This window comes from Suricata suricatta, chromosome 7 (genome assembly GCF_006229205.1).
Source record: "Suricata suricatta isolate VVHF042 chromosome 7, meerkat_22Aug2017_6uvM2_HiC, whole genome shotgun sequence".
NCBI lineage: Eukaryota > Metazoa > Chordata > Mammalia > Carnivora > Herpestidae > Suricata > Suricata suricatta.
This window is the reverse complement of record NC_043706.1, coordinates 60,977,666-61,002,505: the sequence shown is the minus strand read 5'-3', so window position 1 is coordinate 61,002,505 and position 24,840 is coordinate 60,977,666. Positions and strand designations below refer to the sequence as shown.

The following is a 24,840-nucleotide window of genomic DNA, read 5'->3' as shown; positions in this document are numbered from 1 at the left end:
GCTTCATACAAAACATGGTAAATTTGTAAAAATAAGCAAAGAGAGAAAAACAATGCACAAAGTGATTTTAATCATCCGTGCTTGATTTCTATTGTGATGTGAATGTGTGAAAATGTAAATGCGAAATTTCACATTACATCTAGGATACCATCAGAGGGTATTTGAATCAGTATGGTTTGTAGCACACATTTTGAAATGAGGAGAGACATTAAGTGCTACATTTGACCTCTGGTTGTTCTTGAAATTGAAGAGAAGCATGCATGAATGCTGCCTTTGACTTTTCGGAGTAGGGCTTGTTTACACAGAGAAGCACGACAATGTCCTGGCCCCACTGAAAGAGCTCACTGTTGGGAGGGGCGCAGACCTGGGAGGTGAGGACCTCAGAGGTGGGCAGAGCTGGTGGAGGGACTGGCCTAGTTCTTCCTGAGAGTGTGGGAGAGGCACATTTGAGGAGCAGAGCTACACCAACCACAGCACATTTATTTAAGACCGGAGTCAACACACCCGAGGTTGTGTGTCTTGTGTGCTTACGGTGTTGCCGTAACAGTGATTCAGGAGACTCCATGTTTGTTTTTCAGGGTTCTCTGGGCAATCCTGGCCTCCCTGGCTTGCCTGGCCCTCCTGGACTTCCTGGAATGAAAGGTGACAGGGTAAGCTAGCCCTCCAAAATGTTCCTTATTTGGAAGGGATGATTTTTACTATGACAAACCAAGCTTTGTTTGGCCCAGTGGAGATTTTTATAGCCATGGTCATAGACAGTGATCAAGAAAGAGATCTTAAACTACTGAGAGTTGGGCTCAAGAAGCAAAAAAGAAAAAAACCTCAAAGAAACCAAAAAAACCCCACCAAACACCTAACATGATAATTTCTCAGAAGGAAAAAATAAAAGGTGAGAAAAATAAAAATTTCAGTTGCAATCATTCTTCCTGTTTAGTTTTAAATTTACATTCCTACCAGTCCGATTTTATGTGGGCGTGGTCAGAGAACACCCCAAGTTGCCAGTTTTTGGACAATTGTCAGTTTCTCCGGGTCTCACCTGCCTGTTGTTAGGCTGTGAGGAAAGGAGCATCTGTCACATTATTCATACATGTCCTTGCCTACCAGCCTGATGTGGGAAGTTGGTTCATTTGAAATTATGTAGTTGAGTATCTCAAAATATTGAAAAAGTATTATATTTTATTCAATACAGGGAGCAGTCGGTGAACCTGGTCCAAAGGGTGAACAGGTAGGTCCAATCAGAAGAGTATGAAATGCAGTGAGCAATGGGCATGAATGTGCCTCACCAGCAGGGGGCACTGGCTGGTTTATGGTGAGAGTAAAAAGACAGAGGCTAGCAGTTTTTCTCAATGTGCTTCATGGTGAGTGAAACCTAGAGTTTAGTTTGGTCTGTAACCTTATCTACTATTTTAATAAGCTGGTGCTAATGATGGCTCTGTCTCCAAAACTACACACTGTCCGTCCTTTAAGAGGAGTGTCCCTGGCTCTCATTTGCTGGTGTGTGTGACTGATAGAGCCTTCTCTGGCCACATCATCATATTTTGAGCCCTTCTGTATCAAGACCTTAACAAATAAACTGTGAACATGAATTACAATTAATCCTTTCTCTAGGTTCCTTTTTCTATAGTAAAAGTCTTTTTTCAATGAATACTAATTTTATTTACTTATTTTTTTAAGTTTATTTATATTGAGAGAGACAGAGACAGTGTGAGCAGGTGAGGGGCAGAGAGTGAGGGGGAGAGAGAAAATCCCAAACAGGCTCCATGCTGTCAGCACAGGGTCCTTGAACTCAGGAAATGATGAGACCAAGACCTGAGCTGAAACCAAGAATCAGACATTTAACTGACTGAGCCACCCAGGTGCCCCCAAGGAATACCTAATTTTAAAATTGCTGGATACAATCATTAATCCTTAAGTTTCGGAGAAACTCACCTCACCTTCATCTATTCTCTAGGCTCTCTTCTGATTTGGACTAGCAACTGACAGACTGAAATGTCACTGGGAGCATTTCGTATTTCTGCATGATGGAGGGGGGCCCTGTGGGCACTCAGGAATGCGTATCAATGTTGACTGGTTAAAACTGAGGCAAGGGACTAACAATTCAAAAATGTGACTTTCAATCTTAATTTTTAGGGTTCCTCTGGTGAAGAAGGTGAAGCAGGAGAAAGGGGTGAACTTGTAAGACATTTTTTTTGGTTAATGATGAGCTGTACTGATTTCTAACTGTATTAGAAACATATATTTTCTTTGCTTCTGTCACTTGCTAACTTCAATAGTGGCTACAATGTTTCCTATATAAACTAATGAATGACTTCTCAAGACTAAGATTAAGTAAAGCAGAGGGGAAACACCCTAAAATTGATAGACCTGGCCTTATGCCTTTGGAGAATAGAGTGTACTCTTATAGGTGATGAATTTTCCTATGGCTTTACACCTAGACATTCCAAGTGATTATTTTTTTAAACATTTATCTTAGAGAGAGAGCGCATATGGGGAAGGGGCAGAGAGAGGGAGACACAGAATCCAAAGCAGGCTCTAGGCTCTGAGCTGTCAGCACAGAGCCCGACACAGGACTTGAACTCACAAACTGTGAGATCATGATCTGAGCCAAAGTCAGACGCCCAACCGACTGAGTCACTCAGGCTCCCCACAAGTGATTCTTATATGACTATAGAAAGTGTATGAATAGTGCCTATCATGGAAACAAAATTAATTTTATTAGAGTTACAAAGCTGTGGCTCACAAGTTTGACTGTAGGTATTCTCTGTAGTCTAAAATCTTCCAAAGAAGTGACCTTCATCTCCAGAGGATGTTGTTGCTAAATCTCCACGAAGGCAGTAAGAATGAGAAAAAATTATCTTTACTGCGAGAACTGCTAGATCTGCTGGCTCATCTTTATGGTTTTGACACAATCTAACATGACCTAATGTGAAAACTTATGTTTGGTCTCTTGGAGTGGTGACAGATTTCTCATAAAATAGTTCCAGAGAGCACTTAGTGCAGTAAAAAATTTTAGTAATGTTGTTTTATTCAGATTTTTCAGGATTTAGAGCTAATATAAATGTAGTATCTGAATTAGGCAAAGCTCTCTATCAGGTAAATTTAAAAAGGATTATTTTAACTTTATTTTCTGTTAAAAATTTCCATTTTATGGACTAAGAGGATGTTTTAAGTCATTCTGTTTTGTAGTGGAGATGAACTGAGGTGCTAAAACTTGAGCTGAATTCACATCTAGAATTAGGGGTGGGAGATTTCCAAGTTTTATAAAAAATAAAGCATAAAACCATTCATATTTGGTTTGATAGACTTTTGGGGATGAGTTTTAAAATACTGTTAAAGTTTCAAAAATGAAGTCATCAGGTTAAAATGTCTACTGTGTTTTAAAATAGCATGCTAGTTTAGTATCTTTTGACTTACACATTTTAATTCTCACACCTAGCATTTTAGATCTATTTGGAGCCTTGTAGAGCTCTGATTTAGCCCTGTTATTTGACAGGTTAGCCAAAGGCTAGGAGGTTACAAAGCTCACAAAAGGTCACAAAGTTAAGTGGCAGAACTGGGACTAGAATCCAAATTTTTAATCTAATGTTTTTCTGCAGCGCCAGGATCCATCTGTTCATAGTTTTCTGAGTTCAGCAGCACAATAACCTTTGAAATGTTCTTAGTAAACAATCAAATGTGAATGCATTGTTCTAATATAAGTTTGTTTTATTGATTTAGGGAGATATAGGATTACCTGGGCCAAAGGGATCTGTAAGTACAATGATCAATAATGGTATAAAAATAAAAATATCAATAAAACTACAGAAAATGCAATATTCTGCTTTATGAAATCACTCTGTAAAATTCAATTCTTAAAGGACTTACCTTCAAGGAAATTAATGTATAAATTTATTCTTTGAGTAATGGATTCATCCAAAGGAAAAAAAATTCCTCATAACAGTGTAAATGGATCTGCCTTTTGAACTAATTTCATAAATGGCTCAATGGAATACATGGTAATTTCTTTCACAAATGGGTTATTTTTTAAATGTTTATTTACTTTTGAGAGAGAGACAGAGAGCATGAGCAGGGGAGGGGCAGAGAGAGAGGTAGACACAGAATCAGAAGCAGATTCAGCCTCCAAGCTGTCAGCAAAAGCCTGACATGGGGCTTGAACTCATGAACCGTAAGATCATGACCTGAGCTGACGTTGGACACTCAACCGACCAAGTCACCAGGTGCCCCACAAATGGGTCATTTTAAAAGAAGTGACTTGTCCTTTGTGGTGACAAGAGTATAAATAAATTTCATTGAAAGTCATACTGTTGCAAATATTTCAGCAACTTTATCAATCTCCTGCATGTTCTGGCTTGGGAAGTAACATAAAGTCATAATATGTAAGAGAATATAATAGACAATTATTAAAGCTCGAAACGATCATCTCATTAATCATTTTACAGAAACTAAATTGATGTCCTTAGAGATTAGATATATTCAGAATTATAGAACCAATAATAGAACCAATTATTAGAACAAAGTTAACAGAACCAACTATAGAACCATCAAACCTGGGGCAATTTGCTAGTTTGAAAGGAATGCACATCTAATACAAAGAAATTTAAGAGTACAAGGAGGAAAGATGAAGCTCAGACTCTAACCTCAAACGCCACTGCCACCAGCTTCCAGTTTATCTTTTTTCCTTCCTATTTCTGGAATCTCCTCCACTGTTCTCTGTCCCTGTACAAGACATTGTCCTCAGAGCAGCCAGTGTCATCTAGATAAAAATATAAAGCCCACAATTAATCCCTCCTCTGCATAAACCCTTCAGGGATAACTTTTGGTAGAATAAAATCAGACACTTAGCAGGGTATAAAAGTCTTGGATGAAGTGGACTCTGCCTTGCCAGCCTCATCTCTCCCTCTCTGGAAGAAAGTAGTGTTGAGTGCGTTTTACTAGGCCTGCTGTGTAATGCCATGTGCTGATCTCCTAGCTTGGAACACTCTTCCTCCTTCCTTAGAACAGCTAGCTCCTACGTAAGCAGTTAGCCCTGTCCGCAGCCCCGCTTTCTTTCATCAGACTTGGTTACGATGCCAGCCCTGGGCTCTTTACATACCATGAGTTAAAAATTATTACACTGTATTAGCTCACCTGTTTACATACTGCCTCTGAACACCACGGACAGTCTCAAGCTTCAAGTAACACCATTACGCCTAATGGCTTAGGCTTGACAAAAACATAGAGTAAACCTTGGTAGGATTTTATAATAGAAATCCTACTTCACTCTAGAATAATCAGTAATGTTCCATGGTAAGAATTCAAGTTGTAAAAGGAAAGAGTGAATGAACAATGCAGTGATCAAAATGAGTTAGTTTCATTTAAATTAGGGTATGCTACCAGGAGTTAACTCTTAGCACCTCCTTTCCTACCCCTCTCTTCTCTGACACCACCCACATAATACTGATGCAGATGAAGTGTATTTTCCCAGAATCAGGAGAAATAATTATGAGCAGACACACTTCACCTTCCTCGGTGATGTCAGCATAGACAAACCCGGTAAGTAGGTGAAGTCTGTACCCCAGTTTCTACTTTGTCATACCAGTCTTCAACTGAAGGATTCTTTCCAAGGACTCAGGGCCCTTGTGATGTCTTGGCCATGTTGGCCTTTGATTTCTTCATAAAAAATGTCCTGTCACTTGTTCTAGCAGTATTTTGGACATTGTCAACAAGATGATAGGCTCTGATTTGGTCTCTTTTGTTCCCTGCTAGTTCTTTAGTGCACTTCCAAACTCACTTTGGCTTCTCCTCTGGGTTGCTTTAGAAGCTGTTACAGTTTTGCACTGTAGTCATCCGATAACGCCCAGCCCTCCACAGCACATCCTTAGCGCTCTCTGCTGACACGGTCTTTCAGGAAGTCTTTAAGCCATAATTTTTTCATAGAAGCAATTCTGACAGCTTGACTTAGATGAGTACCATTTTTTTTTTCATAAAGCAAAGATTGGAAAAGACACTTGTTGAGCTGTATTCAGATGTGTCTAGTGAAAGCCCTGCCTCACCACCTTCTTCCCTTCGGTGTACAACATTTGAATGTTTGAAAGAGTTGGCGCTCTCTGAATGTTGCATATGAAAAAGCAGGATTAAGTTGCTTTATGAACTTTACCATTATCTTGAGCACTAGCGTTCCTTAATGCCTCCTGTCCTTTTTATCTTCTCATTCTTATTCTACAAACAATGGCACATTGTAACTACTATGCCAAAAATTCTACCACAGGGAGTTTAACAGAAAGTGAATTAAATTAGTCTCTTTTAAAGCAGTTATTGTAGATGGGAAATTTAAAAAATGCTTTTAGTGGTCTGCTTTCAGAAAAAAGATCTGTTATATGCTTTTGTGCTAAGGACAAGGTTTATTTTTTTAACTTCTTTGGTATTTAGATTTTAAATTTCCTCGATGCTTAGATAAATTATGGACTCACTATTTGTTCCATTTTAAGTGTATTCATGTTAGGTGCAGCATTTTAAATACATTTAGTTAATGTTAATATTTTAGAATTCTTGGATACATCTGGCTTCTTCAAATTCACCACTGTTATAAAGCTAAATAACCTATGTTCTTGGAAATATCTTTATTTTATGCTTTCTATATTGGTGATATACACAGCAACATGTCTTGTAGGAACTCAGTGGCCTTTCTGTGACCAGAAAGATGAACAAATCTTTATTAAAAAATAACTTGTTCTTAGGAAGTGGCTTAAAGTATAAAAACTGTGATTTGAAATATATTATTTCACTGAATATTTTGAAATAATAACTGTATCAAAAGGAAAGATTTTGAAAAACTTTACTTGAACTGGAATTCTCAGAGATAGAAGCATAATGTGTCTTTATCTTGAGAATTTGTAACCTCTGAGCAAATACCTCTTGGGAGATAGAATGTAAGCAAACCCAAAATTTCATATAAGTCTTGTATTAATACTAAGCAGACACATTACTCGTGGATAACCCTGGTTTTATAATGTGTCGTTGTGTTCTAGGTGGGTAACCCTGGGGAACCTGGCTTGAGGGGGCCTGAAGGCAGTCGGGGGCTTCCCGGAGTGGAAGGCCCGCGAGGACCACCTGGACCGCGAGGCGTGCAGGGAGAGCAGGGTGCCACCGGCTTGCCTGGCATCCAGGGCCCTCCAGTGAGTGGTGGACGGTCCCCAGGGTTTCTCTTGGAGACTCAGTCTCACAGCACCGGAAGGGGCGGGGGTTGGGGAGCCAGGCTGGCCCAGACATGAGCTCCTCGGGAGTGGGGCTGAGTTCTCTTGTAAATCCAGCCACCTGGTCGCTTGCCGAGTCTGTCAGGTTACCATTTAACAATGTCTTCTTTATGGTTCTGTGTATAAACCGTCTTTTTTTTTCCCCTGTCCCAGGGTAGAGCACCAACAGATCAGCACATTAAGCAGGTTTGCATGAGAGTCATGCAAGGTAAATAAATCATAATGTCTTAACTTTGGGTGTGCTTTAAAAGTGGGAGATCTTAAATAATGTTAATATTGTTTCATCCAGTTTGTTGCCACTCAAAACCTTATAGCCTCAAAAAAGTGTTACACACACACACACTTTCCCCCCTCTTTGGAACATGAATTACCACTTAGTGTATATCTGGCACTGACTGTGACTCTTTCTGTAACTTATGTGAGAAATAATTGACAGTCTTCATGCCCATAAGAAGCATAAGGACATTGTCTCTACTCATGCATAACATGTAGAAAATTAATAACTAGTATTTTACCAAAATGGTGATATGTTTTTACATTTGCTAACTTTTGTCTAAATTCAACATGGCGACAGCAGCTGTTTGCCAGAGCTGTTTCAGAAATGATCTAGTTCTAAAATCAGACAGCAAAGGAAACTGGGGACAAAGAAACCGGGGAGATCCTATAACATTGGGGCCTTCTAACAAATAATTAACTTATTCTGGTTGGAACCAATTTCGTCATGATACTCTTCTTTTGTATGCTCACAAGAGAGTCTAATTTGTCTGGTAGATTTGCAGAGTTTTCCTAGAATGAAATTGTCACTTCTATATTTGAAAACCAATGTCTCTTCATTGCAGACACTTAATCTTGAAAGAATATTTCAGGGGGAGGGGGAATAAAGAGTCAGGGAGAGGGAGGGAGGCAAATCATGAGAGACTCTTGAATACTAAAAACAAACTGAGGGCTGAAGGGGGAGGGGGAAAGGGGAAGGGGAATGATGGTCATGGAGGAGGGCACTTGTGGGGAAGGGCACTGAATGCTATATGGAAACCAACTTGACAACTATATAAAAAAAGAATATTTCAATTTTAAATGTTGTATCTCTATAAAATTATAATTTTATGCTAAGTCTTCCATAAGGCAAACTAGAATGTTCACATTTAAACAATTTTAAAATGTTGGTTAGAAATTTGTTTCCAAATCATAGTCTCCTTCACACCTTTAAAATATATTATAATGGCATATTTCCCTTAGAGTATTTTCATAGGAAGGATTTCTTATTCTTCATTATTTTAGTGGATGATTCTTAATCTATTTAATGGTTCCTGAAAAAGCCTACACAGTTATTAATTTTTAAGACAGACTATGAACATTCCCAGGAAGCAAGCTATTTTTAATGTCAGTTGTCTATTTCAAGCATAAAAAAACTTTTGAGAAGGGAATTTATAAGAAGTTGTGAATGCTCAGGGTATTTTAGGTTATTTCATGTCTTCAAACTAAAACTATGGGCTAGGTCTCAACTACTGTCTGAATGTGAATTCTGGACAATGTTCTTGGCTTTTCAAAAGCTTTGTTAAGAAACTCATTTTCTTCCCATACTGGGTTTTCAGATAACAAGTCAGAACTCAGGTGACATACTCCTCCTTTTAGCACACTACCCACCAGAAAGCCTTGCAGTGTACTTTTTTTTTTTTTTTTTACCCCTCCCCTGTCTCAAAGCAGCAGGACCAAATCTATCTAGGGATAGCTGAATAAGACAGCACCAGTGAAGCTTCTTGGCAGAAAGTCCATGCAAAACTGATCCAACTTTATTCATTTCTCACCACCAATTTTGAAACTCTGGGGACACATTTAGAAAAAAAAGACACTTGAAATACCCCTTTTATCATTTGAGTCACTTTCATGTTTCTGACTCCTCTTGGGCTGTTTTGTTTATTATCTTTTAGAGCATCTTGCTGAGATGGCTGCTAGTCTCAAGCGGCCTGACTCTGGAGCCTCTGGTCTCCCTGGGAGGCCTGGACCCCCGGGTCCCCCAGGGCCTCCTGGAGAGAATGGTTTCCCAGGCCAGATGGGACTTCGTGGCCTCCCAGGCATTAAAGGCCCTCCTGGTGCTCTTGGTTTGAGGGGGCCTAAAGGTAAGCCATTTTGCCCAGGTGGAACAAAAGAACATACACTGTCCTTTTTCAGATGTATTCACACATCCTTCCAAGATCAGGAAACGATGATATGTCACCTTCTTGACCTTGCTGGATTACAACAGTGGACCAGAAACTAGAATTAAGGTCCCTTGACTTTTAGTACTGATCTTTTTCAGTTACCCTGTGCCTCAGTCATAGTTCAAAATAAATTTTACAGGATCTTGTAAAAGATCATTCAGCTTTTTTTTTTTTTGAGACTCTAAAATCCTCGTAGAGTTCTTCTAAGATGGCAACCAGCCTTAGAATGTTTGTATCCTTTACTTAAACTAACAATTTGTTAGCAGGACATAAGACCAATTACATCGTGAACTGAAGCTGCCTCCCTCTTCTATTAAAAAGTGACAATCGATATTTAGTTGTGATGGATTTTTTTCAGCTCTGAGGTACAATCTAACTTTTTTCCTTCTTTAACATGTAAGGGAATGTGAAAAGGTTTGTTTCTTCCTCTTTTATTTAAAAGCAAGTTAAGCCCTTAAAATCAGTATTTTGCAGAAAGATAGGATTGTGAGAGTGTGTTAGGCATTCAGCAGGACCTGCAGAAGGACTGGTCGCCTCAGATGGTGTTTGCTGGTTGAGGTAAGTATGTTTGTGTGGGTGTGTGCCCTGGAAAATTTACAGAGAGGGCTGAATAAAATCAGGAATTTCTATATTATGGTGACTGACCCACACTTCTCTCAGGAACTTCAGGGAGACATGGCATCAGAAACCAGAGAGGGACTTTTTTTTTTAATGGTGGTGTTCCAATTAGGGGTAAATATTATGGTGTGAATGGTCAGAGGGCAAGCAAGCTGCCTTTTTGGATCTATAAATGAATTGCTGATGCATTTGGCTAACTACACTTTCAGCTGGAACAATTTTGTTAATTATATTTGATTCTTTTTTTTTTGGCATGTGCATTGCTGTATGTGAAAAAATGAGCCCTAATTGGAACCTCTTGTAAGACTGGCACAATTTCCAAGCTTTCAGGGGCTGGACAAAATGAAATATGGAGAGAGCTCGGAGCTCCTCTTACAGGGAACTGAATATTTTCTTTGAAAGAATCACATAGTCATTCATCTTTGTCCTGCTTTTAGCTACTGGTTCAGGAACTCACGAGCAGGTACTCTGTGGGTAGTCCCCATTCACTCTGTTAACAATTTCCAAGGAACTCTGCTGCCTCCAGTGGATTGCTGACGTAGTTGGCTCAGGTGCACCAGAGCCCACAGATGACTCCTCAGCCTTTCTTGTAAGTTCCCTGTAGAGCGGTGGTTCTGCGAGAGTGCTCCCTGGAGCACCTGCACCACCGGGGACCCCGTGTGGAACACGGATTCTCCAGCCACCCCAACCCCGCTGATCTAATCAGAGACTCTGGCGGTGGGTCCAGCAGTGTGCGCTCTAACAAGCCTCCAGATGATTCCGATGCTGCCGAACGCACTAGTGTAGAGCAGTCACCCATTTTCCTACTGAAAAGAAACATCTTGTAGGGGCTATAGAAATTACAGTCCTGTTTTCTCTGGCTACAAGGAAATCTCTGTATGTGGGGTAGAACTTAATTTTGAGTTAGTAAGAGAACTCCTCTGAAGTTCCATCTTATTTTCTAAGAAATAAGAATGTCTGTTTACTTACTCTGCTAGTACAGTCTGCCGAAAACTGTGTTTCTCAGCCTGCGGTGCACAGTGGGGTTACCTGGGAGCGTTAAAAACTGTCCACCGCTGGTCCCGTTCTCAGGGATTCTGATTTAATAGGTCTGAGCAGGAGGATTTAAATATATTCCCCATGTGATTTTAATGGACAACCATGGGCTGGGAGCCATAGGACACAAAGGTGAGATGTTCGGGAAGCTCTCTTGGAAGCTCTTAGCAGCACTGAATTGTGACTGGGTCGGGCTGAGTTGCTCTAGCAGATAAACTTTATTTTGAAGGGAAGAAAAATATATTTCTATATTTGGAATCTCGAAAATGCCTCTAGCACTAAGTTTATTCACCAAGTGTAGTTTGATCATATAAAGCACTTCCCCCTAATTTTTCTTCAGGATTTATGACATAGTTTGTACTCTAGAAGTCTTTTTTCTTTTTTCTAAAGGACTTTCTCTCCCCACCGTCCTTCCATCCCTCTATCACTGGGTTCCTTTAAATCAGCATATTCTGTCAATTTTACTTCTTAAAATTTGGGGTATAGGAAGAAAGGAGTACTATCCTCAGATCTCATCCACTAGTGCGATCATGAGTTTGGAAATGTATGATTCCAGGTAACCGGACCCGACCTTACTTGCCCTACCACATCCATTATAACAGTAATATTTAATTAAAAACATACAGTGTTCCACTAGCCAAAGGATACAGATCAGTTTTTCCCTGAGAACAAATAGTTCACCATTTGGAATTTAAATGTTCAGCTAATTAGAGAAGAGATGTATTTCAGTGTCACCTGCTGCCTTCTTCCCATGACTAATAAAGAAGGGACAGGCTGAATCTTGCTTGGCCATATTACTTTGAGAGTTTTTTTCCCAAGGATATTACTACATAAATAATGAACAAATACATTTTACTAAAGCTTTTAGCAGTTCAGGCAAGGCCTTTAATAAAAGCATTTTTTTCCCTAAAAAACTACTCTGCAAAATGCTGTGAAACATTTTCAGTGGGAGCTGGTAGTAATATGCCAGAAATTATACTCGAATCTTAAATCATATTCATACTGACATGTTTATGCAGTGCCATACAAACGTGTTAAGACCACGGCCCCTGCTGCGTGTACATTTTATAAATACTCAAGCGGAAACATGAGAGACTTCTAATTGACGTATGTTCACTTTGCCTAGTATTAAATTAATCTTCCATGTCATCAATACTGCTTTTAAATGTTCATGGTTTGGATCACCTCTAAGTTTTTTGGAGTAAGGTCATATACATATTTTTAGATGTGTCAATATGTAAACGAGGGCTTGAGAAAATACACATCATAACTGTGATTAGCATGTTTTTCAGTATTAATCTCCTCACATGGAGTTGGAGGATCAGTTATAGCTTTGTAATATGTGAAATAAATAGCAACTCTGGAGCAATGATGATTTCTCCCATGTTAGCCACTCTGTTCACAGGGAGCTGTTTTTCTTGTTACACTGCATATTTCCCTTCTTACCTTACCTCGTTTATTTTACAAGCTCTTCATGTATATTTTCCCATAGAGTAGGCTAGCTATTAAAGGTAGACCTGGAGCCGGTTTTCATCCATGTCAAAAGGAGACATGACTGGGTTTTGAGGAAGTGGGTTAACCCCGGGGATAATGGAGCCGGGGTGCAACACACTTTGCTATGGACTAGCAGCAGCTCGCATGTGGCGCGCGCTCTCTCTCTCTCTCTCTCTCTCTCTCTCTCTCGGAGCCCATCTCTAAAAATTGTTTGTCTATGACTGATCACCACAAGACAGCATCATGATGAAGACAGTAGTCTTAGTCCTTGAAAGCGACATTTTAAAGTTGATGTGGCTTTGCTCTATGTGTTTAACTTTCACTATCTGTGTGGAAGTTACATTTTAATTTATAATCTTCATCTCACAGCTTCAGAAAATGTGGCACATTTATTGGTTCTCTTCTCATTGCGAGCCTCCAGAATTACAGTGATATGACATTTAAATTGCTAAGTTAACAAGAGCGCTTAGGTTCTAGTTTTTAAAATGCTAATTATCATATATTCCTAATATAGTAAGGCCATATTGATGATGAGTGTAAAAAAATAGCTTATGTGAATGTGAGTTAAATTTGAGCTCTATATCCCTAGATGGTATTTATATAAATTTAAATTGTTTTTAAAATACAGTTATTCATGATAAAAATATTCATATGAGGACATTCACAGCTAAAATCAAAGTATAGTGACTATTTAAACATTCACTTCATAATTAGATTTTTTTTTACTATTTCAGCATGCATGCTTTTGTTTTTCAAATTATTATAAATGTGAAACAATACTGAATGAAGTGAGCTGATACAAATGCTTGGGAAAATGATTATATATAGAATTTGTTGCAAAATGCCACTGCATCCTCTGAATGAGTAGCAGAATAATAATGTAATACTGTACCGGTGATATAGTAGAATAATGCCTTCTCTGGGGAACAGGAGGACCAGTTGACTAAGGTATTAGGGCACTTTGTTAATGAGGCCAAGTTTCTAGGTTTCTCTGCAGGGGCCAGGATAATTAATGAAACTTGGTTTTCTGGCTGCTGAATCCCCAAATTCAATCAACTGTCTTGCAAATACACATGTTGGTTGCAGGCCAAAGCATTTTCCTTATAAATAATGAATCACAAGCTAAATGTAGGCACTTGTGACAGCACACTTTAAATTTTGATTCATTAATTTATTTTTAGTGACACTAAGTTTACACTGTTCAAGAATTTTAAAATATATTAACATATTTAGTGAGGAGTTATCTCCCACCCGTCTCCCATCTGCTTAGCTTCCTTTCCCCTTCCCATTGGGTAATCCCTTTTATTAGTTTCCTGCCTATCCTTACCAGTGACAATGGACAATACACGATTCTATACATTCCCTACCTCCTTTTAGAGGTAAGTCCTGTTGTCCTTTGGTATTGATCTGGACCTTGATTTTCTTCAAAGAACAGTATGTTTTGAGGTTATTTCAAAGGCTCCCTGGTTCTTCATAGCTGCATAGTATGTCATTCTATGGAAGTGCCATCATGCACGTAACCATTTCATGGACAGTTTCTAGTCTTTTACCATTATAGCAAGGCCGTAGTGACTATCACTGTGTATTTCATTTTTGTACAAATAAAACATAACCTCTGTACTTCTAGAATAAATTCGCAGAAGTGGAATTGCTAGGTAAAATGGTACTACCATTTGTAATCTTGACAGATATTCCAAGAAACTGCCTCGATTTACAGTCTTACTAGCAACAATATTGTATTTTTCCACAGACTTACTAGTATATGTTTCATTAAACTTTGTATTTTTGCTGATCTTATAGTTCAAAGTAGCTGTCTTGTTATTTTTAATTTCCATTTATTTTGTTGTAAGAGTGATGTCAGGTAATTTTTCACATACTTCAGAGCTACTTGTTTCCTTTTAATGACTTTCTTGTTTCTATATTCTCATTTTTTAATTGTTGTTTACCTTTTTTGTGTTGATTTTAGGAACTCTTCATATTCTGAATCATAATGTAAAAGCTAACTCAAATCTGAGGTTATAAAATAATTCTCCTTATTTTCTTCTGATTCTTAAGTTACATTTAAATATTTGATCCATTTGTAATTTATCCTAGATCATATTGTGAGGAACAGATTCAACTTTTTTTCCAGTTGGCTACCCATTTTTTCCAACACTATTTATTGACTTGTTTGACTGTTTTTCCACCTTAAGATGGCACATTTATTATAAAACAAATTCCTATATATAGTGGAGCCTGTTTTTGGGCTCACTGGTCTATCCAAGTGCCAGTGCCGCACCATTTTAATTGGTTTAATACATGGTAGGACTAATTCCCTTCATGTTGCTTTTCTTTTTGGAGTTCTTGTGGCTACTCTGACTTACATGTTTTTCTGTACAAACTTCAGAATCCTTTTTTCTGGTTAAAAAAAACTTTTTATTGAGATCATGATGAAACTTCAGCTTAGGGAGAATCATACCTTTTTGTGATGATGTCATTCCACCTAGGAACAATTATCAGTCTTTTGTATCTTTTAGAGATGTAAATTTTTTGTTGGATTTGCACATTTCTGATTAAATTTATTCCCAGTTATTAATTTAATTGCTGTTTTAAATGGGATCTATTTTCATTGCATCTTATTTCTGGTTGTGGTTTACAAATGTAAAAACTCCTAATTTTCATATGTTAATTTTATACTTTGCTATTTTACTGAATTCTCTCATTGTTTGTAGATTTTGAGTTGAATTTAAAGGATTTAAGACATACACCTATATCACCTGAAAACAGGAATGTTTTTGACTCTCAAAGCAAATGACAATAGTGATAACGTAGGCATCTCTGTAACGTTCTGTCTGTAGTGGGAGCACTTCTCGTGTTTCCCATTAAGCATGATGCTAGCTTTTGGGTTGAGGCAGATATATTTTATCAGGTCAGGGAGGTAACCACTGATTCTTATTTTACCGAATGATGTATCAGGAATGCATGTTTTATTTTGTCATATGTCTTTTCAGCATCTATGCATACAGTCATTTGATTTTTTCCCCCTTGGATCTCTTACTATAATTAACTGACTCAATTTTTGCCTTACTACATACTACAACCAAGTTTGTGGCAACTTCATGGCATTTTGCTTTCTCAATTTTGGGTTTGCTTAAAGTTTAAAAATATAGAACTTTCTTTTAATAAGCACACAGACAATAACATTTCTCTAATGAAATGCAGGTGACTTGGGAGAAAGGGGGGAACGTGGCCCTCCAGGAAGAGGTCCTAAAGGTTTGCCTGGAGCTACAGGTCTGCCAGGTAAGTGGGTTCTATGGCAACAGAGGGCTGAGGAACCGGTAGCAAGTGGGCAGTCTGAATAGGATCATATCTTAAAGAATTGCTCTTTGATTACTTAAGCATATATGTAATTCTCAATAAAGGCCAGCACAGATTTTTTAAGACCAACTTTAATGAAGAGTTAAATGATCTGTAAATCATGCCTGTCTGTGTTCCTTATGAGAAAAAAAAGTCAGAGCTTAAAATATTAATTTCTTGAATAGATATATTTTTTAAAAATTGTGTCAAAGTCCAGCCACAATGTACTTTCTAGAAAATTCTGAATGAATGAGTTCCTATCCATTTTTAGCCTAATTGATGGGTTTTATTTTTTAACCAAAATGAGCAACAAGAAAGTGTTTAAGTTTTTAAACTATTCATGTTGCACAAGGAGTAACTGAAATTTTCTTTTAAAAGCTACTGTTTCAAATATCCAGACCCTCCAGAAACCCAAATCCAAAAAAAATAAACCTGAACATTCCTACTCATATAGTCACAAAGAGCCATGCACAAGCTGCGTACCGCAGCTGCGCTGGCGGAGGTAACAAAGTCACCTCTGTGAGAAGAGCCTGGATCCCCTCACTGAGCGTCTGTTCTCTCTTTACACACTGGCTTCTCTGTCCGCACAGTCCCGGCTGCCACACACGCATCCACTGGGAAATGACAGCAGCCCAACCGCAGCAGCAGCATGGGCGGGGGGTTGGGGGGGGTGGGGGGGTGTCAGTTGGGTTTGACAGCATGAATGACCTGCAGCCTCCCAGCGAACCACAGCTGCTGAGGCAGTGGTTAAGGGAGGCCCCCGACCCTGGGCCCCTGGAGCTGAAGAGAGTCAGGATGAGAGGCTGTGCGCTAAAAGGTGGTCCACGCTCACTTGGTGGATTTGGAAAACTTGGTTTAGGGAAATTTACAGAAATAAATGCTCATTTTCTCATTCTGACAGAGGCTTACATATTCAATCATGGCTCTAATTGCAGCCAAAACCATCACTGCTTTCTCATTATCCATTTCGTTGCTCCTGGGAATTGCTTTCTCATTTAAAAAAAATTTTTTTAATATGAATACATTAGGAGATAGCTCACTGCTTTGCTAACACTGCGATTCATGAGTCTGTCAGGATGCTTTCACGAGCTGATAAATTTTTGTGATTGGAAAAGGAAAGAAAATCTGGTTGAAGATATATGGAACCAAGAAGATTTTAAGTGTTTGATAAAGTCTATATTCATGATGGATGTTCAGAAGAGGGAAGGGAAATGGAATTTTCTGAGTGCGTTCCTCCTTTATCAGTGGCAGCAATAGGTAGTTTAAAGCTGATAAAAATATCATAACAATGTACTTAATTATCTATATGTTACAGGATTGCCTCACAGTTTCTCCTTCTCCCATATTTTTGAGAAATCATGTAACAGCTCTTGGACCAGAAACTTGCACTCTTGGCAAGATTTTCCCTTATCAGAAATATATTATCATTTCTGGTGACTCTTTAAAAAAAATCTGTTGATAAGCCATGTTTTAAGTTTAAAGTGTAAAGCCTGACGCAAAACCAGCTCTGTACGTGCAGTGCCCCAGGCTGTCACGAGGGACACGTGTCTGCCGTGTGCAGGCCCCCGCCCAGAGCCGCCCAACCTGGCTGGGAGGGTGTCCATGTGCCCCCGGCCATTTCTCTGACCAGAAAGGGGCTCCCGTGATTTGCTTTTTAGTCCATCAGTCATGTCTGTGTGGGCAGATGGTTAAGGCAGGACAGGCGTATCACTGGCAGCACTGACGATGACTGGTCCTCACCTTGTCCACCTTATGAAAACACATTAATTTGTTATAGCTGGTCTTTGGTTTAAAGCCTAAATATGATTAGTTAAAAAATGTTATGGGCTATTTTAAGACTCCTAAACCTGTCCTTTTCCTTTTCCCCTGCCTTTTGTCAGTCCTTACCCCTTCCTTCTTGGTTCAATTTTGAAATCTCGGTCTTCTTTGTCATTATTTAAGAGGATATTTGACATTATTTAGTGAGAAATCGGGCTTCAGATTTAAGAAAATTTTTATTTATTTTTGAGAGACAGGGAGAAACAGCACAAGCAGGGGAGGGGCAGAGAGAGAGGGAGACAGAATCTGAAGCAGGATCCAGGCTCTGAGCTGTCAGCACAGAGCCCAACGTGGGGCTCAAATCCACAAACCATGAGATCATGACCTGAACCAAAGCCCGACACTTAACTGACTGAGCCACCCAGGTGCCCCTCAGATTATTTTTTAAAACTTGAGGCTACCTTTCAAAAGCATGCAGTTTTCCAAGTACTGTAGCACACAGGCACCGAGGCACCAGCTGGGTGCTTTGGTTTTTAGGCCAACTCACATTCCCTTGTCTACACTATGAATATGCTTAGCTAACAATGTCCAATCCATCGGTCCCTGAACAAGAGCTTTTGGGATCATTTCTCCCCTAAAGCTAGTACTCGGAAAGCAGGCTGTTTGGAGCTCCACAATTCAGACATCCTGGGTTCAAATCTAGACTCTGTCACTTACTAGCTTTCTGACCTTGGATGACTTCGACTCCAAGTCATAAATGCAAAGAGCTGGTTTACAGTAAATTATTCCACTATTCCACTTGTTCACTGAGCGGCTGAGCCCTTTAATTTCCCTGGCAGAGCCTGGAATGTGATTAGGAATGTGGTTTCTGGTCTCTCACAAACATAATAATAATAGGACGTGAGGGCCTGGAGTAACTTCTGATAGGACTCTGTGCAGGGATTTGTCTGGAGCCTAAAAGAACGAGCCTGTAGGACAGGAAATCTATCCTACATCCTTCTTTGTTATCTCTGTTGTTGGACTGAGGATGTAAATCCCCCTGAATAAAAACCGTTCACTTGATCATTCTTCCTGGTGCAAACATATATATTTAAAAAATATATAACACATTAATTATCTACCAGTAATCAGAATTCCTTGATGCTTTGTGGACAGTTTTAGTTTTGTTCTCCTCTCTGTATCTGTTTAACATTAACTATTACACGGCCCAGTGGGGTTGTAATGGTACATTGCCTAATATGGACCATAGGTCGTTATTATAACCATCACACTGACTACTGTGTTGGCTGTAGTGTTCAGTTGTTTAAAAAGTGCCCATAAATCATCCAGTTTGCTTCTCCCAGCCAGAGGTAGGCAGAATAGGTATTTAAGAAGGATGGGCTCTGGAGCCAAGCTGCCCAGGTGTATGCACGGCTCTTCATTTATTTTCAGTGACTCTACCTCTTAGCGCTTTAGTTCTCTGCTGCATCCCAAGGACAAGAACCACCTCTACCCTATGGAGTTACTTAGGAGGATCACATGTTACTACACGTGAAACACTTAGAACAGTGCCTGGCAAATGGCAAGCATTTTGCAAACTTAGCTGTCATTATTTTGTTATTCCTCTGTTTATATTTGAGGAAGTGCAGACTTACAAAGGCCACTGGCTCTGACAAAGACCTGTCAGCTAACAAGTGAGAGGCGAATATTCATGCCTTCCGTGTCCAGGTTCATGTAGTGGACAAAATGATGAACTGGCTGTCTAGTAATGTGATTAGCTTGCCCCTGCCATGCTAGCCACATAACTTCGTCATGTTTCATAACCGCGTGGGGTCTTGATTCCTTTTCTGCCTCTCACGAAGCAGTGATGAGAGATCGCTGGGACTTTCGATGCCTCCCCACCCCCACCTTCAGTTTCTTACCAGAGGCCTTTGTGGTAGTGCTTGATTGGGTTGTCTCATTAAGAGTAACTCTCTGTGCCTGCTGCCAGCAAACTTGCCCACTTGGGGCCAGTTCCTCGACGCTCTGGGGATTTTAAGGGAATATAGTTAATAATAGGTCCTGATCTTTCCCGTGCAAACTCATGAAGGAAAGGAGCAAGTTAAATAAGGAATCATATGTATGTGACCACCAGGAATGTGGCTTGTGAGCTGACATGCTTTCCCTTCTCAGAGGAGAGGAAGGTAGAGCTGGCTTTGTGCTGGGTCACACTAGGCAACTGGGCTATTCTGGTTTCTTACGTAAAGTTGGATACGGGTGAGCTTTGCTTGCGAACACTGAGTGGAAAAAACCCCAACAAACCCCAAACCAAGAGCACACTTGGTTTAGGCGTGTTTAGCAGTAGCCATTTATCCTATTTCCATTACTGCAGCGGTTTTATTTGGTTGTGGGGATCTCCTATAAAGAAACGCTTTACGCCAATTCCTTAAACATATGTGCTTTGTCAAACACACAAATGTAAGCAGCATTAAGGTGAGAAATGTAAGAAAGTCCCTGGAACACACATTTTACATAACCAATGGACAAATCACCAAATTAATGCTGAAAATTACTTGCAGGGTTTTTTTCCCCCCTAAAGGCCTTTTTACACAGTCCCTTTTACTTTGCAGCATGGAGTAGATCCTTCAGAATGTTCCAGCAGGGACTGGCCTCCATCAACGTAACATGACTACCCTCTAGTGTTCTCACAGAGAATGGCACATTCATTTTTAAAAATAACGAAATGTTTGGCAATAACATTTTTATAGGTCCTTGAAATTTCAGAAAACTGGGTAATCATTAGCCAGCTACTGCAGCTAACACACCCGTGAGGCAGACAAAGCATATGTTTTCTGAGGGGCTGGAGAGTTTATAGGTATTCGCTAATGTAGCTGCTAGATATCTTGAATGATTTGGACTGTGACGTTGTATCACCCCAAAATTATGCTCCGAAACAATAACAAGAACCTTGGAGAGTAAATGCCCAAGGTCTGGACTCACCAGAAACTGAAGATTTGTTAGTGAAGGCCGATGGTTTCCCTCTGGCCATTTTTACAGGACAAAAGCTCAGAGAAAACATCTTTAGTTTCTTTTTATAGTTAGAGCTCCAGAAGAATCAATACTAAGTCTTGGTTATGGTGCCGCTTTTTACTTCCTAGTTACTTTCAGGCTCCTTGAATTAACGCCCCACTACACACGCAGGCACCCGCGCACGCACACGCATGCACGCACATGAGTACGCGCACGCACGCACATGCGCACGCGCTAGGCAGCGTTAGCTACTCAATCGGTACGGAAATACCCTTAGGTTGAGTAGTGGTAAAGAGCCCTACTTTCTAGTTCCAACACCCTCTCGCTGTGTGATGATGGACAGTTATTAAGCCTTTAAAATTTTTTTAAGGCTAAATATTTTTACTTATTTTTAAGAGAGGGAGGGAGAGACAAAATGAGGGAGGAGCAGAGAGAGGGAGACACAGAATCTGAGCCAGGCTCCAGGCTCTGAGCTGTCAGCACCGAGCCCCAGGCGGCTTGAACTCAGGAACCTGGAGATCATGACCTGAGCCGAAGTTGGAGGCTTAATCAGCTGAGCCACCCAGGCGCCCCATGCCTTCTTAACCCTCACTTCACACAGAGGAAAGTGGGATCAATAGTGAACGCAGTTCAGGGCCACGGTAAAGCGAAAGCATTGTATAAATGTTGATGGTGATGATAATCAGGGTGAGGAAGATGACATCCAAAGCCTCAATGGGTAAATTGCTGTATTTGGGCAAGGGAGAATTGGACCAGAAGTGTTTTACATAAAATAAATCAGGGATACACAGGATGGCTTCATCAACTCTTTCTTCAACGGGTTAGCAGGAATCTGGAATAAATGTAGCAAGTGAAAAAGCCTCTCCTGTGATGTATAGACGTGGGGAAGTACATATGAAATCCTAAAAAAAGCTTTCCCTCTGCTTTCTAATATGATTGAATAGTAGGAAAAAAATCCCCGTAAATTTAAGGTTTTAGGCAGGAGTCTGGCTCTACAAATGTTAAATGAAAATTGGAATTCGTTGCTAATATTTAGAAATTGAGAGAGATTTATTCTAAAATTCAGCTGCTAGCTTCCCTTAACAATGACCAGAGGTTGTGCTGGCGCTGGCCCGCCTTCCCCATGGCTGCTGCTGGCTGGAGTGAGCTGCCGCCGGCATCCACGCCGGCCGTTCGGAACAGGTCTCTGACCTCCATGTTGCCTCCCTCAAACTTCACCAGTTTTCATTACACTTGTGTTATGTTTTCTTCTCATGAAGACAGCAGGGCATTTTTGGTTTGTTTTTTAGTTTATTTACTTAGAGTGTGTGGGAAGGGTAGGGAGGGAATCTCAGGCAGTCTCCCCACTGACAGCTCATAGCTTGATGCCGGGGTTGACCTGACGAACCATGAGATCATGATGTGAGCCAAAACCAAGGACTGAGCCGCCCAGGTGCCCCAGCAGGATGTTACTTAATGTAGGGCCATTTCTTTACCACCTTAAAGGTCAACAAGCTTTTTTGTAAAGGGCCATATTTCTTGGATTTGCGGGCCATGCGGTCTCTGGGGCAGCTCCACAGCTCTGCCCTGGGTGGTGTGAGAGCAGCCAGAGGCAATGCAGAAACAGCTCTGTTCTAACAGAACTATTTGCAAACACAGGAGTTGGCTCATTTTGAACTACCCCATGTTTGCCCACCCTGATCTGAATTACCTGTTTTGCTCCTCCACTGGTCTTTTGGGTCTGAACTCTCCTTTGGGCATTTCTCCTCTTAATCTTGATTTGATTTTGTTGAGGCCGACCTGGTATGTCCCTGATAAGATGTATGACAATTACACTTTTTATGTACTTCTATCTGGTCTTTTAAAGCTTAAATGAACAACGTTGAACAGCCACCTGTGTCAAGAGCCCTGCCTGGGCCCTGCTAAAGCCGTATTTATAGGTGCTGTTGATTAGGGACAAACGTTCTCAGGGGCCTTGTCTTTAGAGGGAAACATAATCATCTGCTTCATTACAAGTGAATGTAGTCAAATGGAAGCTTATGGGATAAATTAAGGAAAATTACTTACAGCTCTGCTTATCTACAGCCTTGCGATGGATAGAATCAAAGATAATGATTCTCCTAAAACTTAATAATTTTTGTCCTGGGGCACCTGGCTGGCTCAGTTGGTAGAGCATGTGACTCCTGATCTCAGGGTTGTAAGTTCGGGCCCCACGTTGTTTGTAGAGACTACTTTAAAAAAAATCTAAAAATAAAAGTTTTGTCCTATAATATTGCTTTGTGTAGATCTAACCGTAAGCATCAAGAAGAATGAGATCTTATTTGTAAAATAATATCTCTAATCTACCTTCCTTCTAAAAGTGTGTGAGATATGTAATAAGACCACTTAATAAGACCAGACCACTATAACAAGACCAATACAAAGCGTATGTTAATAAAACCACTAAAATAGAAAAAGAAAACGAGAACGACTGAGAAAGAAGGAAGGAGACCTCATCTAAGCAAATATGTAACTGACCATGCTCCCCGTCTTGGCTGAATGGCCCAGGTAAGAGGGGCTCTAAGAACTATATCCTCATGGCACGTACAGTTTGTCTTCCACCGATTTCTTACCACCACCTTTGCGCGAAGAGTATGAGAGCACTGCTGGTGTGATGCAGCAACTCCCCTCTGTCGTGGGGTGTCATTCCTCACAGAATGTGCCACATGGGGTGATGAAACAATCTTGAACATGACACAGGGAAAAAATGTTCCTGAGGAATTTAGGCCACTGTAGGGGTGAGCCCCTGAAGGGAAAATGTCCGGGAACTTGGTAGGTGCACTGCACAGGCTTCTAAAAGACATCAATCGTCAATGTCCTCATAATCATAATAATAGCCCCTATATATCAGATGCTTTCAGGCATGGAATTTAGTTTTAAGGAAGGCATCATCCTGTCTTGTAGATGAAAAACTAAGAGATTAGTGACTTGCTAATGTCACCCCATTCACAAATGGCAGAGCAAGAACTTAAGGCTATCTTTCTGTCTCTAAATCCTATTCTAACCTCTGAGCTATACGTACACACCCTGTCTGGACTGATCACCTATTAGGGATGATGCCAGTGTAGAAATATAATGTCAGTCACAATGAGAGTTGTGTACATAATTTTAAATCTGCTGGTAGCAACATTAACAAAGTCATAAGAATCGGGTGAGATTAATTTTAATAATACAATTATTTAGTGCATTGTGTCCAAAATATTATTTCATCATGTAATAACAACCAAAGCTATTAGTGAAATAAATTTAACATTTTTACGCTGAGTTTTCAAAGTGTCCAGGGGTGTTTTGCACTTAGAATTCATCCCAATTTGACTTAGGCACATTTCAGTGCTCAATAGACATATGTGGTTAGATGCTACCATACTGGATAGTTCAGCTCTACTGAACTGTGGAAATGTGGGTTAGAGATGCTCTCCTTCCACTTTTAATTTCTAAGAAACCCAAGTCCAATGAAAGGATTTTAACATTAAAATGATGTCTTCATCCATCATTTCCAAAAGCAGGTAGTAAGCCCCTGAGTGCACACTGCTGGGCTAGGGGAGGGGGGCCCGTGCTGTCGGCCAGTTTGCAGCCATTGGGGTTCTCCTGTTCACATGTGCAATCATTTGTGTGTTTCAGGTGAACCAGGTCCTGCCAGCTATGGGAGGAACGGCCGGGATGGTGAGCGAGGCCCCCCAGGGGTAGCAGGAATTCCTGGCGTACCTGGCCCCCCAGGACCTCCTGGGCCTCCTGGTTTTTGTGAGCCAGCCTCCTGCACCATGCAGGCTGGTCAACGAGCATTTAGCAAAGGGCCTAATCAGTGAAAAGCTTAGTGCTGCATGGCTGTCTGCATAAAGCATGCCTGGCAACGGAGCTTGGAGGGGAAACACCACCGAAGCTGAGGCAAAAGACAACAGTGCATTACCTTCAATGTTATTACATAAGTCTTATTTGACAGTTAGATTTAAAACAATGGTGCTATTCAATAAATCCTTTCTTTTTTCTTGGAGAGGAGACAACAGAGCCATCAGATACAAAAAGAAATCAGAAAACTCAAAACCCTCATTTTAAATAAATTTATAATCCCATTCCCAGGACCTTGAATTTTAGTGTGCTATACGTATGTGATGTGTGGTGGGCCACTGTGCCAATAAACAAAAACAACTGTTTGGTTTACCTCA

The 24,840-nt window shown here is 40.2% G+C and overlaps 1 protein-coding gene and 1 long non-coding RNA gene across 3 annotated transcripts in view; one reads left to right on the top strand and one right to left on the bottom strand.

Annotated features, from left to right (window-relative positions):
- Positions 1-24,840, top strand: part of COL9A1 (collagen type IX alpha 1 chain) — a 78,137-nt gene extending 53,297 nt beyond the window's left edge. For both annotated transcript variants that reach the window (XM_029945508.1, XM_029945509.1), the window contains 9 exons: positions 579-650; positions 1,190-1,225; positions 2,131-2,175; positions 3,718-3,750; positions 7,008-7,154; positions 7,386-7,440; positions 9,161-9,349; positions 15,779-15,856; positions 24,299-24,840. In XM_029945508.1, the coding sequence (XP_029801368.1) occupies positions 579-650; positions 1,190-1,225; positions 2,131-2,175; positions 3,718-3,750; positions 7,008-7,154; positions 7,386-7,440; positions 9,161-9,349; positions 15,779-15,856; positions 24,299-24,483 (840 nt within the window). In that variant the 3' untranslated portion in view covers positions 24,484-24,840. The remainder of the gene's footprint in view (positions 1-578; positions 651-1,189; positions 1,226-2,130; positions 2,176-3,717; positions 3,751-7,007; positions 7,155-7,385; positions 7,441-9,160; positions 9,350-15,778; positions 15,857-24,298) is intronic.
- LOC115297029 lies at positions 49-20,778 on the bottom strand. Its single transcript, XR_003911221.1, has 4 exons — positions 20,630-20,778; positions 19,573-19,675; positions 4,638-4,753; positions 49-630 (listed from the first exon to the last, which is right to left on the bottom strand). It is a non-coding gene; the product is annotated as an uncharacterized LOC115297029 (long non-coding RNA).